At 43.0% G+C, this 19,669-nt stretch overlaps 1 protein-coding gene across 2 annotated transcripts in view; it reads right to left on the bottom strand.

Annotated features, from left to right (window-relative positions):
- LOC150084099 (caskin-1-like) overlaps positions 1-19,669 on the bottom strand; it is a 258,960-nt gene that overhangs the window by 174,130 nt on the left and 65,161 nt on the right. For both annotated transcript variants that reach the window (XM_090375893.1, XM_090375894.1), the window contains exon 2: positions 15,337-15,388. In XM_090375893.1, coding sequence (XP_090232019.1) covers positions 15,337-15,388 — 52 coding nt within the window. The remainder of the gene's footprint in view (positions 1-15,336; positions 15,389-19,669) is intronic.

The raw sequence follows: 19,669 nt of genomic DNA, 5'->3' as shown, positions 1-19,669 counted from the left end.
TGTGCTGCCTTGCGCCAGTGATCATCCATCAATAAAACGGTTGTCTCCAGGATTGGATGTATACGCATGCCTTTCTGGCGATTTAATGCCTTAGGGTTGTTCATTATGTTTAGTGACTCTAGCCATAGGCGGTGGCGAAAGTGTCGCGCGTGGTCCACTATCTCAAAGTCGCGCTTGGGGTCAAGATCGTGGTTGGTAGCCCAAAAATGTTCTGCAAGCGCGGACTGGTCAGTTTCGGCAAGCCGGATTGCTCTGTCGTGTTCCGTGAGGCGATCCTGGAGACGTCTCGATGTCTCACCTACGTAGCAACTGTTACAGGCCCTACAGGTGATACGGTACACTACATTGCTGCGTAAGACAGGTGTGACAGGGGTCTTCACACTGGAGACAAGTGAACGTAGGTTCCTACCTGGTAATTGTACACATTTGATGTTGTAACTTCTCAGGATCTTCGAGATACGTCCTGACACTCCTGGATAGTACGGAATGTAGGCGGATGATATGCCGACTTGCTTCGGAGGTCTTGGGTTGGAAGTAAGCTCTTGTGCCTGTAACAAGCATCTGTTTAGTACATGGGATGGATAACCGCATCTGGTTAAGTCCGCCTTCACACGGGAGATCTCGTTACGTCTAATTGTGTCGGTGCTGGAATGGCTCCAGGCCCTGGAGAACAGGGTGCGGGCAGTGCTATTGAGATGGCTTGGAGCGTGGCCGGACCCGTAGTTGGTGAATTGACCGCACCACATGGGTTTGCGGTATACTGAGGTCTCTAGATGTGGGCCTACGCGATGCACTAGCACGTCCAGAAACGGGAGCGAACCGTCCACCTCTGATTCTACGGTAAACTTGATGAAATTGGATAGAGAGTTGAGGTATTCTAGTAGTACCGTTTCAGAACCACGTGGTATTATGGTAAAAATATCGTCGACATATCTACACCACGTTGTAATAGGTGTAGGTGGGTTCTGGTGTATCTGCTTCTCCAGATCTTCCATGGCGATGTTAGCTACTACGGAACTGACAGGGGCACCCATAGCAGTGCCATGTACTTGTTTGTAGAGTGAGTCTTCAAAGGTGAAGATGCTGCTAGAGAGGCATAGGTTGAGGGCGGTACAGATGTCATCAGTGGATAGTGACGTCCTGGATTGGAGGCTTAAGTCGCTCTCAAGGAGCCTTCTGGCGCAGTGCACGGCCTGTTGGACGGGAATCGAGGTGAATAAAGAAACCACGTCAAATGATGCCATGACAGAGTTATCAGGGATTGAAATGTCCTTAATGGTGTTAATGAATTCACTGCTGTTTTTAACGGTGTGAGATGTATTACCTATAAGAGGCGAGAGGAGGCTCGCGATGTGTTTGGACAGTTCATACGTTGGGGCACTGCAGCAAGACACTATAGGTCTGAGAGGAATACCCGGTTTATGGATCTTTGGTAATCCGTAGAATTGTGGTAGTTGACAGCCAGTACCACGCAGAAGATGGTGAGTCGCGGTCGGGATCTTCTTATCTTTAAGCCATGCGTGGACAAGTTTATTAACATTTGCTTCCAGACGTTTCAAGACTTTAACGGGAGGATCAGGTAGAGGTTCATATACGTTAGGATCGAGTAATAGGGCCAAGGCTTTCTCTCGGTAGGCTGATCGGTCCAGCACAACAGTCCGGCGCCCTTTATCCGCAGGAAGTACAACGATGGAGTTGTCTTTTCTTATAGATGACAGGGCGGCACGTTGGCGGTGGTTGAGGTTTGAGCACGTTTTTCGAGTGTTGCGGAGGACTGCGGCAGTCTTGAATCGGATCTCGTTGGCAGTTTCTTCGGGAAGGTTGGTAATACTGGCTTCTATGCCCATAGCGAGCTGTGTGATGGGAGGTTTCGATGGTATAACGGCGAATTTCATACCGTTTGATAAAACACTCAGCTGCTCGTTGGACAGTTGTTTGTTACTTAGATTCAAGACGAAAGAAGTCGTGTCGTCTGAACGAGTGTTCGTCTTTAAGGAGTTAGTTTCTATGCTCAAGTTTATGAACTTGCGCTGTTGGCGTAAACGGTAGGTATCCCATCACACAGCTCGCTATGGGCATAGAAGCCAGTATTACCAACCTTCCCGAAGAAACTGCCAACGAGATCCGATTCAAGACTGCCGCAGTCCTCCGCAACACTCGAAAAACGTGCTCAAACCTCAACCACCGCCAACGTGCCGCCCTGTCATCTATAAGAAAAGACAACTCCATCGTTGTACTTCCTGCGGATAAAGGGCGCCGGACTGTTGTGCTGGACCGATCAGCCTACCGAGAGAAAGCCTTGGCCCTATTACTCGATCCTAACGTATATGAACCTCTACCTGATCCTCCCGTTAAAGTCTTGAAACGTCTGGAAGCAAATGTTAATAAACTTGTCCACGCATGGCTTAAAGATAAGAAGATCCCGACCGCGACTCACCATCTTCTGCGTGGTACTGGCTGTCAACTACCACAATTCTACGGATTACCAAAGATCCATAAACCGGGTATTCCTCTCAGACCTATAGTGTCTTGCTGCAGTGCCCCAACGTATGAACTGTCCAAACACATCGCGAGCCTCCTCTCGCCTCTTATAGGTAATACATCTCACACCGTTAAAAACAGCAGTGAATTCATTAACACCATTAAGGACATTTCAATCCCTGATAACTCTGTCATGGCATCATTTGACGTGGTTTCTTTATTCACCTCGATTCCCGTCCAACAGGCCGTGCACTGCGCCAGAAGGCTCCTTGAGAGCGACTTAAGCCTCCAATCCAGGACGTCACTATCCACTGATGACATCTGTACCGCCCTCAACCTATGCCTCTCTAGCAGCATCTTCACCTTTGAAGACTCACTCTACAAACAAGTACATGGCACTGCTATGGGTGCCCCTGTCAGTTCCGTAGTAGCTAACATCGCCATGGAAGATCTGGAGAAGCAGATACACCAGAACCCACCTACACCTATTACAACGTGGTGTAGATATGTCGACGATATTTTTACCATAATACCACGTGGTTCTGAAACGGTACTACTAGAATACCTCAACTCTCTATCCAATTTCATCAAGTTTACCGTAGAATCAGAGGTGGACGGTTCGCTCCCGTTTCTGGACGTGCTAGTGCATCGCGTAGGCCCACATCTAGAGACCTCAGTATACCGCAAACCCATGTGGTGCGGTCAATTCACCAACTACGGGTCCGGCCACGCTCCAAGCCATCTCAATAGCACTGCCCGCACCCTGTTCTCCAGGGCCTGGAGCCATTCCAGCACCGACACAATTAGACGTAACGAGATCTCCCGTGTGAAGGCGGACTTAACCAGATGCGGTTATCCATCCCATGTACTAAACAGATGCTTGTTACAGGCACAAGAGCTTACTTCCAACCCAAGACCTCCGAAGCAAGTCGGCATATCATCCGCCTACATTCCGTACTATCCAGGAGTGTCAGGACGTATCTCGAAGATCCTGAGAAGTTACAACATAAAATGTGTACAATTACCAGGTAGGAACCTACGTTCACTTGTCTCCAGTGTGAAGACCCCTGTCACACCTGTCTTACGCAGCAATGTAGTGTACCGTATCACCTGTAGGGCCTGTAACAGTTGCTACGTAGGTGAGACATCGAGACGTCTCCAGGATCGCCTCACGGAACACGACAGAGCAATCCGGCTTGCCGAAACTGACCAGTCCGCGCTTGCAGAACATTTTTGGGCTACCAACCACGATCTTGACCCCAAGCGCGACTTTGAGATAGTGGACCACGCGCGACACTTTCGCCACCGCCTATGGCTAGAGTCACTAAACATAATAAACAACCCTAAGGCATTAAATCGCCAGAAAGGCATGCGTATACATCCAATCCTGGAGACAACCGTTTTATTGATGGATGATCACTGGCGCAAGGCAGCACACGTCCGTGCTACAACAATGACGAATGAGTAACGTGCCACAGTTTGCTTGTAATGTATTTAAAAAATTCTGTCAGTTGAGAAAGGGACACGAGTTCCGAAAGCTTCTGGAAATATTTTATTTTATTTTATTTTACTGGGTATACTTTAAATAAATATCTGTTAAACTATGGACCCCAGTACTCCAGGCCCATTTGTCACAATCCGTGTCATGTTCTCCAAACCATTCTTGCACAATGCACTGTCATCCATAAAGTGGCCATCACCTTACCATTGCATGGTACAGTTGACCCGATACAAACAGGTACTCTCTGAACGATATTCGACCTTCCACCGGTATCATCAGACCCAATCCGTGCCTACAAAACATTCCCCATACCATAATACCACCTTCAGATGCTATTTGATGTAGATAAATCCACCACCCAAAGATAAAAAAAAAAAAAAAGAAATCTTCCACAAAAACCTCAGTGAACCATTGACAGAGAATCAAATGGATGCCCACGTTAATGCAAAACAAACTGGACCGTTGAGCTCTCTCCAAAAGCTATAGATTCAAAACCAACAGGACCTCATGTTCATTGACTGGGCAAGCCACAGGTTCTGGGAACATGTTCCAGTTCCTAAGTGCTTCTGCTGTTTGAAGTTTGGGCACACTTCACCCACCTGCAACCATCAGGAATCTACATGTGGACACTCTTCCCGGCGTGGTCATGAATTAAGAGCTTGTCCCAAGAAAGATCAACCATCCATCTGTGCAAACTGCAAGGGGGTAAAGTTACCTCACTTGCATTCCATACAGAATCCAAACTGTGCCATTTACTTAAAGGCCAATAACATGCACCAATTACGTATCAATTATGGATTAGAAGATCACATTCAGCAACTACACACAATCTCAAATTCATGAAACTAAATGCACAAAGAGCCAGAGAAGTGGCTGAACAGATCAAATTAAAGGAACAGGAGGAACGAATAGACGTCCTTCTTCTACAAGAACCCTTATGACGAGTCCCTATTCTCATATGGGTAAAGTAACTGGCTATCCTAACCACTACAGGAGAATACAAACCTGCCAGACACCCTACGGGCAGAAATTGTCATTAAAAATACTGACATCATGGTCACGAAAAATACTACACTGCACCCATCTATTAGCGCTTCTGCTGAGATCACCACTGCTCTAGGATCCACCCACGTGCCCTCCACCTACAGTAGACCAGGAGAAAATATTTCTCACTCTATCAACATTATCCAGACTGCCCTAGATTTTCTCCCAGATGTTCACACTCTGAATCTACCAGGAAACCTTCCCACTTTCAGCTGAACCCTCTGGGAGAGTGCCATTGATATGACGATCCCCACTCCAACCATAGCGCATAAATTCTCAAATTGGAAAGTCAACGAGGCACGGACAACTTCTGATCACATAGCGATCACCTTATGCCACTATATGAATCATATTCTTCCTGTCCCCAATGACATAACCAGACTGTGCACCAAGAAAGATGGGTGGAATAGTTTTCATCAAACTCTGGTTGAACTTCTTCCAAAATCTCTTCCTAATTCCTACAAAACCACACCTGAAAACAGCGCTACTGAATCAACCAAGAACGTGTTGGATTTTATTTTTCCAACTGATGACGACCCAATTACTGATTAACAACATCTCATCGTCTCAAGAAACAATGAATACTTAACTGAACACACCGAAGCCTTTCCAGCTGGACGAACTTCAAACTGCACTCTACAAAACTAAGGAGAACAAAACCCCTGGACTCGACCTCCTTCAAGTAGACGTCATCAAAAAACTTCGCTGAAAAGTTCCCACATTACCTTGTGGCTACCTTGAACATCTGCATAGAGGTTGACCACTTTCCCATCATCTAGAAGGAAGCAAACACTAAACTAATTACCAAGAGTCAGGATAAACCTTCAGAAAATCCCAGTTGATACCGACCGACTCAATTCGGCTACAGTACAATACATCTCATCACCATATTCACTGACAACCTTGCTAAATACTCCTTGGCCATCACAGTGGACTTTGCTGGTGCATTTGACCGTCTGGGGTGGCCCAGCATCCTTAAAAGGCTAAGACTCTCCAACATACCTCAAAACCTTTACAGTTGTATTTCTTCTTACCTTGACCAAAGAAAGGCCACGATCTCTGCAAGTATCACTGTGTCACGAGACTGGTCATTCGTGTTGTCCTCAGGTCTCTGTTCTTGAATTCTTCTTCTGGTCCATTGTCTTGGACAAGTTCCTTAAGATGGACCTCAGGTGTACTGAGTCCCTTGCCTTTTCCGATGATCTGGTTTTGGTGGTCCATGCAAACTCCAGGACCCTGTTGGAAGACAGTGCAAGCCTAGCACTTGCAAAACTGCAAACTTGGACAGCAACCTACGGGGTTCTCATATCTGGCGAGAAAACAGCCAATCTTGCTTAAAGGATTTCTCCAGTTAACCAGACCTCCTACAATCGAGATTGCCAACAAACCTATCAGAATCTACCCAAAGATAAACTACCATGGCATCATACTTGACATGAAATTCACGTTCTTACCACACCTTGTTTACATTTCGACCAAAATCAGGAAATACACGGCAATGATCGCCAGAATTGGCAGGGCAAATTGGGGCCTTAAACATAGAGCCCCGGCATTAATATTCAACTCCATTTTTTGCCCATTGTCTGTTGTGGAGCTTCACTGTTGTGCACAAGAGCCACCATTCAACGTAACGAGACGTAGCCTGATTCCAGCCAAAGAGCCATGCTTCTCACAGCTACCAGGGCCTGTGAGTATGCCAGCCCCACAAGTCCTAACTGGATTCATGTCCCTCTACCTTCAGGTGATTAACAGAGGTCTCTTCTGCAACTTAAAGAAAGGAACACCAACAGAAATCCTTGACTTCCATCTTGCCCTGACAAATGATCCTAAGGCGGAGTGCAAGCATACTGCTGCAAGCTCCATGGAATCTGGCAAGACTCCTGGACCAATACCACCAAATGCTCTTTCTTCCCTCTGTTACCTTCACCTGCCCAAATCCTCCTTCCTGGTTTTCGCAGGAACTTCAAGCAACCTTCATCCTCACAGGACATGGTCCTTCCAAACAAAAAAACTCTTCGACTTGGAACAGAGCAGGATCCTCATTGCACTTGTAGAGAACTCTAAACTTGGAGCATGGATGTACACCTGCCTCCTTCACGACCACTTCAGGATTCGACTTATAACCAGGCAACCCTGGCCAAGGTCAGCCAGAGAACTAGGAATTGCCTGGCTTACCTGCTAGTGGCGAGAATGTATAGAGTCCCATTAGGGGGCCCCCTGTAGCCAAAAGAACAACAGAACCCAACACTAACACAAAACAACCCACTTCTGGCATTCACAGTGTTCTGTTCACTTCACACGAGATGGCGCAGTTGTCTATTATTTTGACCAGTACGTGTACATCTTCAGATGTATTTTGCAGTATCTGCGATATAAAGTTGGCAATAGTGGCAATCAGAACCAGTTAATTGCACAAATTTGATTATGTAAATTTTGATATATTTTTTTAAAAATGTGCCCATCCTACCCCCCCCCACCCTACCCCAAGTGAGATCTCTTTCTCCTCTGTCAATCCACATCTCCACTGATCCCTTCTCTCTTTCCCTTTTTGCAAAGAGATAGCAAACGTCCTACAAATTTCCCGATACATGAAAGATGCATTAACATAATGGACTGAGCAGTGTATGGATGGATGGATGGATGAATGGAGAGAGAGAGAGAGAGAGAGAGAGAGAGAGAGAGAGAGAACCCCGCGTTTTTGATCACCTGGCAACCTCTGGAATTGGGGCAAACCCTAAACGGCCAACTGAAATCTCTCTGATTTCGGCGGACACCTAATTCCGCATTAATTAAGTGGGGGCCCGCGGACGCCTTCTGTTTTAAGAAGGGGGAAGGGGTCGCAGTAAACCGATAAAAATAATTAAGGGGTCGTCATCCACCTCCACACACACTGGAGCGTGCAGCTGTAAAATTGGTGAAGAAAATTTACGAAGTCGTAAAAAAAAAAAAAAAAAAAAAAAAACAGAATGCACTTGCGGACGGGTGGCACAGCTTTAAAAACACGAGGAGCGTTTCTGTCGCCTCCCCTACTCCACCCCACCCCAACTCCGAACTGAGGGTAATAAAAAATTAAATCCGACGCTTTTAATAGCATTTTCCGGCGGATCAGTTTCGCCCGTGCGACTGCCCTTCGCCATGGCAACGACCGGCGAAGAAGACGAAGAAGAAGCCGTCTGAATTACGCGTCTGCGTCAGCGAGCGGAGGAAAGATCCCCTCGATTTGTCCTTTCAATTAGCGATATTTAGAGTCCTGAGAGCGAGGCTACCTTTGTCACAGACGACGACCGAAATAATCGGCGCGAATACGAAGTGGACACGGCGTGGGAAGGGGGGGGAGAAAGAGACCGAAAACCCACAGTAATTACACTCCACCCACATTGAGGGATGAGACAGGAGAGGGATGTTGGAGGCTGCATCACAAGACGCCAAGGTTAATATCGAAGGCTAAGATAGTGTGGTAATAAAAGCGAACACTTGGGGGAAGAGAAGGCATTCGTTCCCCAACCCCCTTGCGTCTTCTCCGGTAGGCGAACGAAGAGTCAACGACCACGTAGAAACGGAGGAAACTTACTTATATTAGCGGCAACGAGATTTCGGAGACTGAATATCGCGATGGCTGCTGGGATCGATACACACGTGTTGCGACGGAACAGCGGCTCTGTCGGAATTCGTGCACCGCCAAAGACGGAAAATAAAGATTTTTATCACCGAGCGGAGCATCATACGGAGTTAATTCCCGCTAACAGGTTGAACTACACCTTCCGTCAATGCTTGTCGAATATTGTTAAAGCTTAAACACGCTTCTTGAATCGGTACATTTCTGGTGTACGGATGTACATAAATGAATGCTGCGTATTGTACGCACATTCATATTTAGTTGTGTACAATTCATATTTCAATGAAGACCCCAAGTTGTACTCCTTTATGTTTCAATAGGTTGTACATCTTAAAACGCGCTTAGTTGGAGCACTACATTTATCGTGTACGAATGTACATATCTGAATGGTACGTTTGTACGCACATTCATATTTAGTTGTGTACAATTCATATTTGAATGAAGACCCCAAAGTTGTACACCTTTATGTTTCAATAGGTTGTACATCTTAAAACGCGCTTAGTTGGAGCGCTACATTTATCGTGTACGAATGTACATATCTGAATGGTACGTTTGTACCCACGTTCATATTTTGTGTACATTTGAATGACGCTCCCCCAAATTGTACACGTTTATGTTTCAATGGGATGTACATTCTTAAAACGTCCTTAGGTGGAGTACTGTATTTATGATGCACTGATGTACATATCTGAATGGTGCGTATTATGTACGCAAGTTCATATTTTGCTTTGTATAATTCTAGGCAGTTCTAGTTACACAAAAACCTAAAAACAAGAACAGCCAGAACAAGTCCCTCGACATTGTCGAAGTGTATATCTCACCTGTTACAGATGAACTCCTCAATTGGCTGCTTAACCATCACTGAAACACGTGTGTAGGGATTTCAATCTCCCGAATACTCAGGGGAACCTCAAGAGGACTGAGTTAGCGTCTAGGTATATCAGGTCTCCAACTGGTTAGCACACCACCCACGAGGGGCGAAAGCACATTAGATCTTGGTTCGTGTCAGCAAATTGTGTGGCTAATCAAAACCCTATGGGCAACAGTCTGGTCATAAGCCCATCATTCTCTCTGTGCAAAAAGAAATTTCCATCACTTCTGAAAGAAGGAAAGTCACAACCAAAACAATTACAGCCCCAAATATCTCAAACCTGAAAGGCGGCTCAAGCAATTCCATGGGATGTCTTTGAGGAATGCGACCTCGAACTCGGGATTGACTTGATGACAAGATGGATAGCTACCGTTTCTTTCCATGCTGCAACGAAGAAACTAACCATCCCACAGCATTCAAAGGCCTGGTGGAATCCAAAAGTCTGAAAGAGGACTAAACTGCCTTCTCCAGAGCTAGGGCGCCTTTTATTAGGAACAAGATGGAGGCGATAAAACTTCACCTAGAGGATACCATAAATAAGACGAAGCCTTTCCATAGAAGCCAACCGGAGGACGCCATTCACTCACTCAATCTGAGCAGTTGGCTCGACCACATAACTAAGTTCGTTGATGACATAAAATTGTTTACTCCCATCGCGGGGGAATTCTGGTTATTGAAGTGGACCATATGGAAATTTCGGCTTCCTCCTGCATCAAGGACCACGCAGATGGCAGCAGCTCTCAATATCAGACGTCTTCCTGCCATCATTCCCGAGAAAAGGCTCGTCTTTGCCATCAAAATGATGGTTGGCATTATTTCAGTACCAGATGTCTAGGATAACTGCGGATGGAGGTTCCCCGTCACAAGCTTTAGGGCCAATCCAATCTTTCAGGACACTCCAAATCGGTTCATACCCGTGCAAATGTTGCAGGACATACATTCCTTGGACGGCGACCTCTACAAGTTCACAGTAGATAAGAATTATAGGCAGAAAGTATTCTGTCGAATTCCTTCCCAGGACCACGTCACATGACATTAGAAGTTGCTCCTGAGGACCTTTCCATCGCTGCCATGGATTCATCGCTCAAACCTTTCTAGAGTCATAATGCTTTCCCCTCCATCTTTATTTTTTATGTTGTTTAATTTCTTTTATGTAAACCCCTGGCTTGTAGCCGTGAACTGAGTTGTATACAGCAATGTACCTTCTGTATGTTCTTCTTCACTACATGGTGTACGGATGTACATACTGAATGGTACATGTTATTGTACGCACGTTCATATTTTGTTGTGAACAATTCGCATTCGAATCACAACCGGAAATTGTACACATGTTTATATTTCAATGAGATGTACAATTTTCAAATGCGCTTAGTTCGAGTACTATATTTAAGGTGTATAAAAGTACATATTTCAATGGTGCGTATAATTGTACGCAAGTTCACATTACATTGTGTATAACTGTCATTTGAATTTTAGTTGTAAAACGGTTTGTAAATGAGTAGTGTGTATAACTGTACATATGACGTGTTCAGTTGTGTACACGTCCGTATTTCACTTGTGAGTACAACTGTGAACAAAAGTATACATTTCACCTTCAAGGTACGAGTGCACAAACCAAGGGAAATCATTTGTACAGTTGTATCAAAACGCGCTGTCTTGCAGAACTGTATTTAAGGTGTACAGACTGTACATATCCGAATTGTGCGCATAATTGCACGCACCATTTGTGTACAATTCATATTTGAATGTACAAATGTAAAAAGGTTCGTATCTCAATAGTGTGTATTAACTGTACGTGACATGTACAATGCAATGGACATTTTAATGACGCTCAATCGCGTACACTTTTGTATTTCAATTGTGCGCACAACTGTAAAACGAAATACGTGTTCACAAATGTGTATGATTCCTATATATTTGAATGACAACACCAACTGTACACATTTGTAGATGTTTACTTAAAACAACTGGAGTTTACAATCATAAAACACGAGATTTGGAGCATTGAGATGTACAGTTCGTGCGTGTGATTGTACACACATTCATGTTTCACTGTGTAAAAATCATATCAGAATATACAATTGCAAAAAAAAGATTATGTGAATAGTACAGTTAAATGCATATTCATATTTGAATGATGCTCAGTTGCGTACACATTCGTATTTTGAATTGTGTACAACTATTCGAATACATCTCCAATCGCGTACATATTTCAACTATGCGCCCAACTACACAAAACAACTAGTGTACACAATTTTAAAAACGCGCGACTTGGTGCACTGTACTTAAGATACACAGATCTCAATCGGATGTATATTTATACACGTTTATATCTGATTGTATACAATTTATATTTCAATGTCTAACTCTAAAAATGTAAGTATTTGAATTGTGTACAGTTATGTACATAACTATGCACGTTATTAGAGTGCCTAATTGGAAAAAGATAAGTATCTGAATAATGTATACAACTGTACAAACGTGCACGGTTATGTACATTACTGTACACGTCATTTGAATGTCTAATGGTAAAAAAGATATCTGAATAGTGTATACAAGCTGTACATAACGTGTACATTTATGTACTTTACTGGTTATTTCAATGTCTAATTGTAAAAAGGTATCTGAGTAGGGTATAGAAACTGTACATAACGTGTGCAGTTATGTACATAGTGTACATAACGTGTACAATTCGGACTGTACGCATAATTAGAACCATTTTCAAGAGGAAGACTCGAAGATTTGATTGGTACACTGTTGGTATCAGTACAAGTCTCCTAGCTGGCTGAGGAGGGTTCGTATGTGCACACTCTTGTCTGACTGGAGGGGGGGGTGCCATAACTAAATTACATCGAAACACTTCACAAGTCCCCCCACGCCCCGTTCAAACCGGAAGGGGCACAGCGACAGCCACTCCATCGACCCTCATTAGCGTCAAATACCGGCGCACGGCGACAAGCATTCTACCACGAGCTAACGGCTCGGGCAATTATCGTGAGCATAAATAATTCATGCGGCGTTCGGATACGACCTAATGCCTCACGCGCAGTAGGTCACCGCTGGGTAGTCCCTTGATCCGGGCTCGTTGTTGGAGTCAAGGACTGGGCATGCTCGACGAACTCGTCCATCAATTACGATAATAACAACAATAATTTACAAGGTACGGGCACAACGTCGTTAGTAGGGGCACTCTCGTATCCCCCTCCTCCCTCCTCTCGGGATACGCTAATCGGCGTAATTAATTAACGGTTAGATGGGGGCCCCGCACGGAATTTAAAACCAAACGCCGGTATATTCGCAAACAGCGCCGACAGGTCAAACTCAAGCGCCGTCATTTTTTAACCAATCGCCCACTTCAGTGCTGTCCCCTACAGGTGGGGAGAGGCAGTGGAGCGGGGGGGGGTCTGACAAGATTCCGGTGTCGCGCACAACCGGCGGAGTAATATCGACAGGACACGGGCGATTTTTATGGCGACTTAAAAGATCTTTTTCTGCGGCAACCCCGTCTTGGATGTTTCTCCGACACGGCGGGGATGGTTGCAGACGCCACGGGAGTCCACAAAGGCTGGTCCGCTCTTATCACTTGTGACATCCAATTACGAGTGCACAAAGGGAAAAAATGGAGCCTCCTTTGTGCCCCACTCCGCGAGGGAGATGCAGCAATTTAAAGTCGGCTTTGTGAACTCGCCTTCCCCCCCCCACAATTTTACCTTGGCGGCCAAGCGGACTGCTGCTGCAGTTAATTGCGCATGACAGCCACTCTTCAAAGCATCCGCCCAATAAAAATCAGGCCCGAAGCATCCCAAGTGTGGGATATTGATAGCGGATGGATTTTTCTCTTCCCTCTTTCCCGGCGACTCGTGCCTTACAGCTTCACTCGAGGGTGTGCGGGGAAACATCTGTTTCTGATAGTCGCACGGCCGTATCTTTGCTAGTTGGCGATGGTCAACAAGAACCCATTTTGTTCATTTGGGACTTTTCTTCAAAAAATATTTCCTTTTTTTTATTTTTCTCTTTTTTTTTTCTCTCTCTATAGACTATCGATTGGCTTTATTCGCCTCCTGGAATTTAATGGAGTCACGTGACTGGACAGACATGTAGGGGTTTTTTTTTATTATTATTTTTTAAACGTATTTTCATCCCATCGGGACAAGTGTACAAATAAACGCTGGCGTTCTTGAGCAAGAATTAATTATTAAGAAAACAGAAGGTTGAAAAGATGCAGAAAAATCTTTTACAACAAAAATAATAATAAAAATACCGACACGTTTAAAAAAAAAGTTAAAGAAAGTTAAATTGAAAAAGAGAAAGAGGAAGAAAGCGAATAGAGTAAATGAGAGATTCAGAACGAAAGAAAAACAAGAGAGAGAGGAGACGGTGAAATAAACAAAGAAAGAAAGAGGAAGAGAACGAAAAAGAGAAGAGTGGAAGGTAGAAGGAAAGAAAAGTGTAAAATGTAGGGAAAAAAAATTAAGAAAAAGAAAGAAAATATAAAGGATGAAAGAAAGAAAAGAGAAAAAGAGGATGGAACAAAGAAAGGAGAAAAAGAATTTTAAAAAAAAGAGGATAAAAGAAAGAAAAACAGAGGATGGGAGAAAGAAAGCAAAGAAACAGAGTAAATTTTTTTTTCTCAATTTCTTTAATGAGAAAGAAATGGAGCAAAAAAAAGAGAGAAAACTCAGAACAGAAGGAAGAAAGAAAAGAAAAATGTTGCAAATTTCAAAGAAGAAATGGAGAAAAAGAGAGAAGAAAGACAGGTGAAGAGCAAATTTTAATCAGAAACAAATTGAGAAAAAGGAAAATTAAAGAAATAAGAGGCGGAGGAAAGAATGAATAGAGGATGGAAGGAATAAAGAAGAGAAAATTTTAATGAGAAAGAAATTGAGAAAAAGAAAGGAAGAAAAAAAAAAAAGATGAAAACAAAGAAAAGAAACAGAGGATGGAATGAAGAAGAAAGAGGAATAAAAAGAAAAAAACATACGATGGAAGAAAAAAACAGAAAATGATTACATTTTAATGAGAAAGAAATGGAGAAAAAGAAAGGAGAAAACACAGGTGAGAGAAATAAAAAAAATAAAGAAAAAACAGAGGATGGAAAGAATAAAGAAAGGAAAAGAGTAAATTTTAATAGAAAGAAATGGGAATGAAAGAAATAAGAGGCAAAGAAAGAAATTAACAGAAGTAGGAAGAAAGAAAGAAAACAGAAAAGTGAAATATAATAAAGAAAGAGAAAAGAAAAAAAAAGCAGATGAAAAAAAAAACAAGACAGAAAAATGAGTAAATTTAAAGAGAAAGAAATGGAGAAAAACAGATGGAAGAAAAGAAAAGCAGAGGACGGAATAGAGATAGAGAGAAGAGGAAAATACGAAAAAGAAACGGATAAGAAGAAAGAAAAAATAGAGGATGGAAGAAAAACAAAAAGAGTGAAATGTGAGAAAGAAACGGAAAAAAGAAAGAAGAAAAATAGAGAAACGAAGAAATAATGAAAGAAAGACAGAAACAAAGTAGAAGGGCATCTGAGAACAGTAGAGAAGAGACAGAACAAAGTAAAAAAAAAAAAAAAAGAAATAGTAGGAAGAGTTACGAGACTTTTATTAAATACACTCGTACTTTCCCCACGTAACAGAAGCAGCAGCGACACCTTTCGTTAAAAAAAAACACTACAATCACACAAGGCATTTTGCAAATCACACAGCAAATCATAATTCAAGCACTTACAAGTTGAATTTTTAAAGAATTTCGAAAAACGATCAATTTTTAAAGAAAATAACTTCGGCTTTCTTTGAATGCCGATCAGAAAAGAATTCATCTAAAATCACTCACCCATCACTGTCTTGCGCATTCACATTAAGGCGTTTCCCTGTTCCAAGGAGTTCTGAAAGAGAATCATCAACACTTAGTAAAACACGCCATCCACATCTCTTCATAAAACAAAATCATACAAGTTTAGACAAGTATAAACACGCTACAACCAGAAATTGTTTTTTTCTTTAAATCCAAAGCATATTTTTAATAACAGCGGTTATATTGAAATAAAGCAAATAAAGAAAAAATATATTGGTTGGCCCGGCAATCACATGCACGTAATTTTAAGGAGGGGGGGGGGAGCAACTTGGGACAATGATTCTTCCATCAGTACGCAGACGCATAAGCCTCATTTTTGTATCCCCCCCGATAATGAATCCCAATTAACATAACTTAATGTTATTAACAAGAACACACATACCTGACATCCCATTTCCAATAGAAAAAAAAAAGATAGACAGAAAAAGAAAGTATTAATCCCTTCACCCATCTTGGACCAGGTATAACAAGTAATCCATTATGGAGAAAACTAATTAACGTTCGCTTTCCACTGCTAATCAGATAATTCATTTTAAACGCACGCCATCTAGCGGGACATTACGGAAACATTTTTTCTTCTTCTTTCTTTCTTTCTTTTTTTTTTTTTTTTTTTTTTTTTAACTCTCCGTGTCTTCCAAGAGGCAGTACGAAATATAATCCTCACAAGATTTAAATAAATACCCTTAATTCAATTTCAGAAAGTTCATTATTCACCCCCCCCCCCGATGCAACTTACACAAGGAGAGAAGCGCCGGGATGTTCTTCGGAGGCGCAGGAACTGAACCTTGCTTAAAAATGAACCCAAAGGCCCGTCCCCCCCTCACCGCCCTTATTTCTCTTTTTCTTCGAGCAGACGTCTTCTTCCACACAGGACTTACAAGATTAGTTGCCGACAAATCAGTTTCCTCGCAAAAAGCCTCTTTCTCTCTCTCTCTCTCTTTCTCTCCAACCGGTGTTTCCCTGCACGAGCTTTACCAATCAATAGCGACGCTGTAAATTCGCGCAGACGTCTCCTTTTATCGCTGACACACGTGCAATCAATGAAAGAACGCGGCGGCGTCGGAGAGCCCTGCGGTACAATCCGGGGGTGCTTCCGAAACAGCGGCTAATTACGGCAATGTGTAGAACAGCCGCTAATCGATGACGTCATAATAGGTGTACAAAAGGCGGGACAATAGCGAGGCAAACACCGCTACTGTACTCGCGCGATCACTCCCCCCCACACACCAAAGCGTAACAATGTCACGTGACCTGGATGTGCTCTGCATCCTCCGATTTCAATAGGTTAGGATAAATCCGGGCAATTTTAGAATTAATCCGGGAAAACGAACTCCCCGTTTTGATCGATGAATGAGTATTAACGCGCTAAGATCGATAATCCTCTCGTTTGGTGAACAGTCCCCCCCCCCGGTACGACAACAGTGGAAAAAAGCCGGCAACAGTGAACGATTGGGCAAAGTCGCTTCCCTGCAGAGCACCTGAGCTATGCAGAGAAGCTGTCCTCAAAATGCCTTTGATTTTCCAATCGATATCAAAATCATGAATCAAAATAAAAATCATTCGAATACCTTTGGTGGCCATGATTTAATAATTCAGAAATGGTAATGGAAACAAGAGAGACAGATAGCAGAAGCATACATAAATAGAGAAGTACTTGCATTTACAGATAAAGAAAACAGGCAGAGGTAGACAGAGAGAGGAAAGAAGAAAATAAGCAGAAATGAAACAAGAAAACAGGCGAGCAGATAGATAGATAGAGAAATAAGTAGGCAGACACACAGAAAAGGAAAAACAGCTGATAGAGCGAGTGAAAGCGACAAAACAGATAAATATATAGATCGAGACCAACGGGCACACAGACAGACACAGAGAAAGAAAAGGAGAAAACAGGCAGAAGATAAATAGAGAAAGAAAAGAAAACAGGCAGAACAATGATAGAGAAAGAAATAGGCAGACAGACAGAAAAAGAAAACAGATAGAAAGAAAACCGGCTGATAGAGAGAATGAAAACGAGAAAACAGGCAGAAGATAAATAGAGAAAGAAAAGAAAACAGGCAGAACAATGATAGAGAAAGAAATAGGCAGACAGACAGAAAAAGAAAACAGATAGAAAGAAAACGAGAAAACAGACAAATCAAGTCCAACGGACACACAGGCAGACACAGAGAAAGAAATGGGCAGACAGACAGATAGAGAAAACGGATAACAAGAAATTCGACTGATAGAGCGAATGAAAATAGACAGAGAGATAGATTGACACAAATGGGCACACAGACACAGAGAAAGAAATTGGCAGACAGACAGACAAAGGAAAACAGATAGAAAACTGGCAGATAGAACGAATGAAAACGAGAAAGACAGAAAACTGGCAGATAGAACGAATGAAGACGAGAAAACAGACGGATGGATGGAGAGGCATGGACACAGACATAGAGAAAGAAAACGAGAAAATAGGCAGACAGATAGATAAAAAGGCAGGAGCGCACACAGACAGACAGAAACAAAAGGACAAAACATGCAGATAGATAGATCGAGAAAGAAACGGGCACGCAAATAGACAGAGAGAGAAAAGGAAACAACAGGCAGATAGACACAGAAAGAAATGGATAAAAAAAAGGCAGTGGAACGAAAGAAAACAAGCAAATAAGCAGAAGAAAACGAGTACATTGAGCGAGAAAGAAATAGGCAGACAGACAGATAGAGAAAGAAACAAGCAGATAAGAGAAATAAAACTGAAAGAAAATGATAAAACAAGCTACAGAGAGAAAGTAAACAGAGAAAGCAGCCTATTTTGACAGAAAAACAAAAGGATAATGGAAATGGAATGGTAAATGGAACGAAAGAAATAAGAAAATAAACAGATAGAAAGAAAATGGGGCGATAAAAAGAAACAAAACAAGCAAACAGAAAGAAAGAAAAGGGGCAGATTAATAGAGAGGGTAAGAAAGTGAGAATACTAACAACGACTAACTCGACAGAGAAACAGAGGCAGAGAGAAACGCTGAAAAAGAATGCAAAGACACTCCCTCCTACGATTTTTTTTTTTTCTTTTAGCTACCAGTAGCCCTCACCGATTGCAGGGTATTAGGGGGTTAGTGACTCGTGACCAGCAAATAAAGTAGCGGGGAAAGAAGGGTTACGTTCCAGGCGAGCTGGAAATATTCCTATTAACACTACACTGCGTAGCGCACCTAATATTTTGGCTACCCAGTGTACGCAACACCATCTGAGCGCACGAGCACAAAATACGAATACAAATCCAAAAGTTTATTGTAACAGCTGTTTCGTCGTCGACGAAAACAAAGAAAAACACGTCGATTGTGTCTCCCTCTAGTGGAAAAATGAGGAAACGTTAGAGAGTCCTTTTGGGTCCCCCCATTTCCATCTGTCTGCGGCAACGTTGAGCGATGTCTTCTCGCAACTCACGAGATATTGCGAATAATTGCCGTGTGGGCGGACACTCGTCAGGGGGAAGGGGAGGGGGGAGTGCTGCAGGTTGCTGATGTTGTGCGCCGTACATCATTACGGAGCCCGGTTCGGGAGAGATGGAAAAAAAAAAAAAAAAAAAGGCGGCGGAACAAAGTTTTCTCATCGCTTTACTGAAACGGGATTACGGAATGAGCTTTTCATGATCCTCGCGATTCGGCAGCTGTACGGAAGACAGCGGCCAAATCCTTTTGCTCCATCACCGCTGTTCAACCAGTTACTAACTTCGCAAAAGAAGGGGGGGCGAAATTCTATTGTTGGAAGTACGCGAAAGCGTGCTGCCAAGAAATACACACCTCGTGGCACGCAGACGCCTAATAAAATTTCATGAATTTATAGCGGATGGCACGCAGACGAACTGCTTCATGTGCATTTCTATCGGAAAACAATTTTAAAAAAAAAGCCGCACCTCGACACGTTCCGGCAAAGAGCTTAGTACCGGCCCTTGCAATAGACACGTACACGCGTCCAAGATGGCCTCCTTTATACCAATACCATTATGGATATCACGATGTTAGCGACCTCTATTTAAAAATAAAATTAGGCATCGAAATATACCTTTCCCTTTCAATCCTCAAAAATCTCTTTACAGAAGCACGCAAAAGTGAAGGGAACTTTTTTCTGTCGCACCCTGTACATGCACTCGAAATCCTAGAAGTGCCAAAAGAAATCGTAGCAAGGCCATAACTTACGTCGCACAGCTCATCAGCAACGCCTTTCCCGTGTCGATCTGTCACCGTTTTCTGACATCCACTACAAACACCATCCGAGATAAGTCCGCCAGACGACACCATTTTATCAGCCGACTCGCTTTATCTAATAGTGA

The sequence above is a fragment of the Mastigoproctus giganteus genome, chromosome 6 (assembly GCF_048544385.1).
Source record: "Mastigoproctus giganteus isolate SK-2022 chromosome 6, ASM4854438v1, whole genome shotgun sequence".
NCBI classification, from domain to species: Eukaryota; Metazoa; Arthropoda; class Arachnida; order Uropygi; family Thelyphonidae; genus Mastigoproctus; species Mastigoproctus giganteus.
The sequence above is the reverse complement of the archived record's forward strand: the minus strand, read 5'-3'. Positions and strand labels throughout refer to the sequence as shown.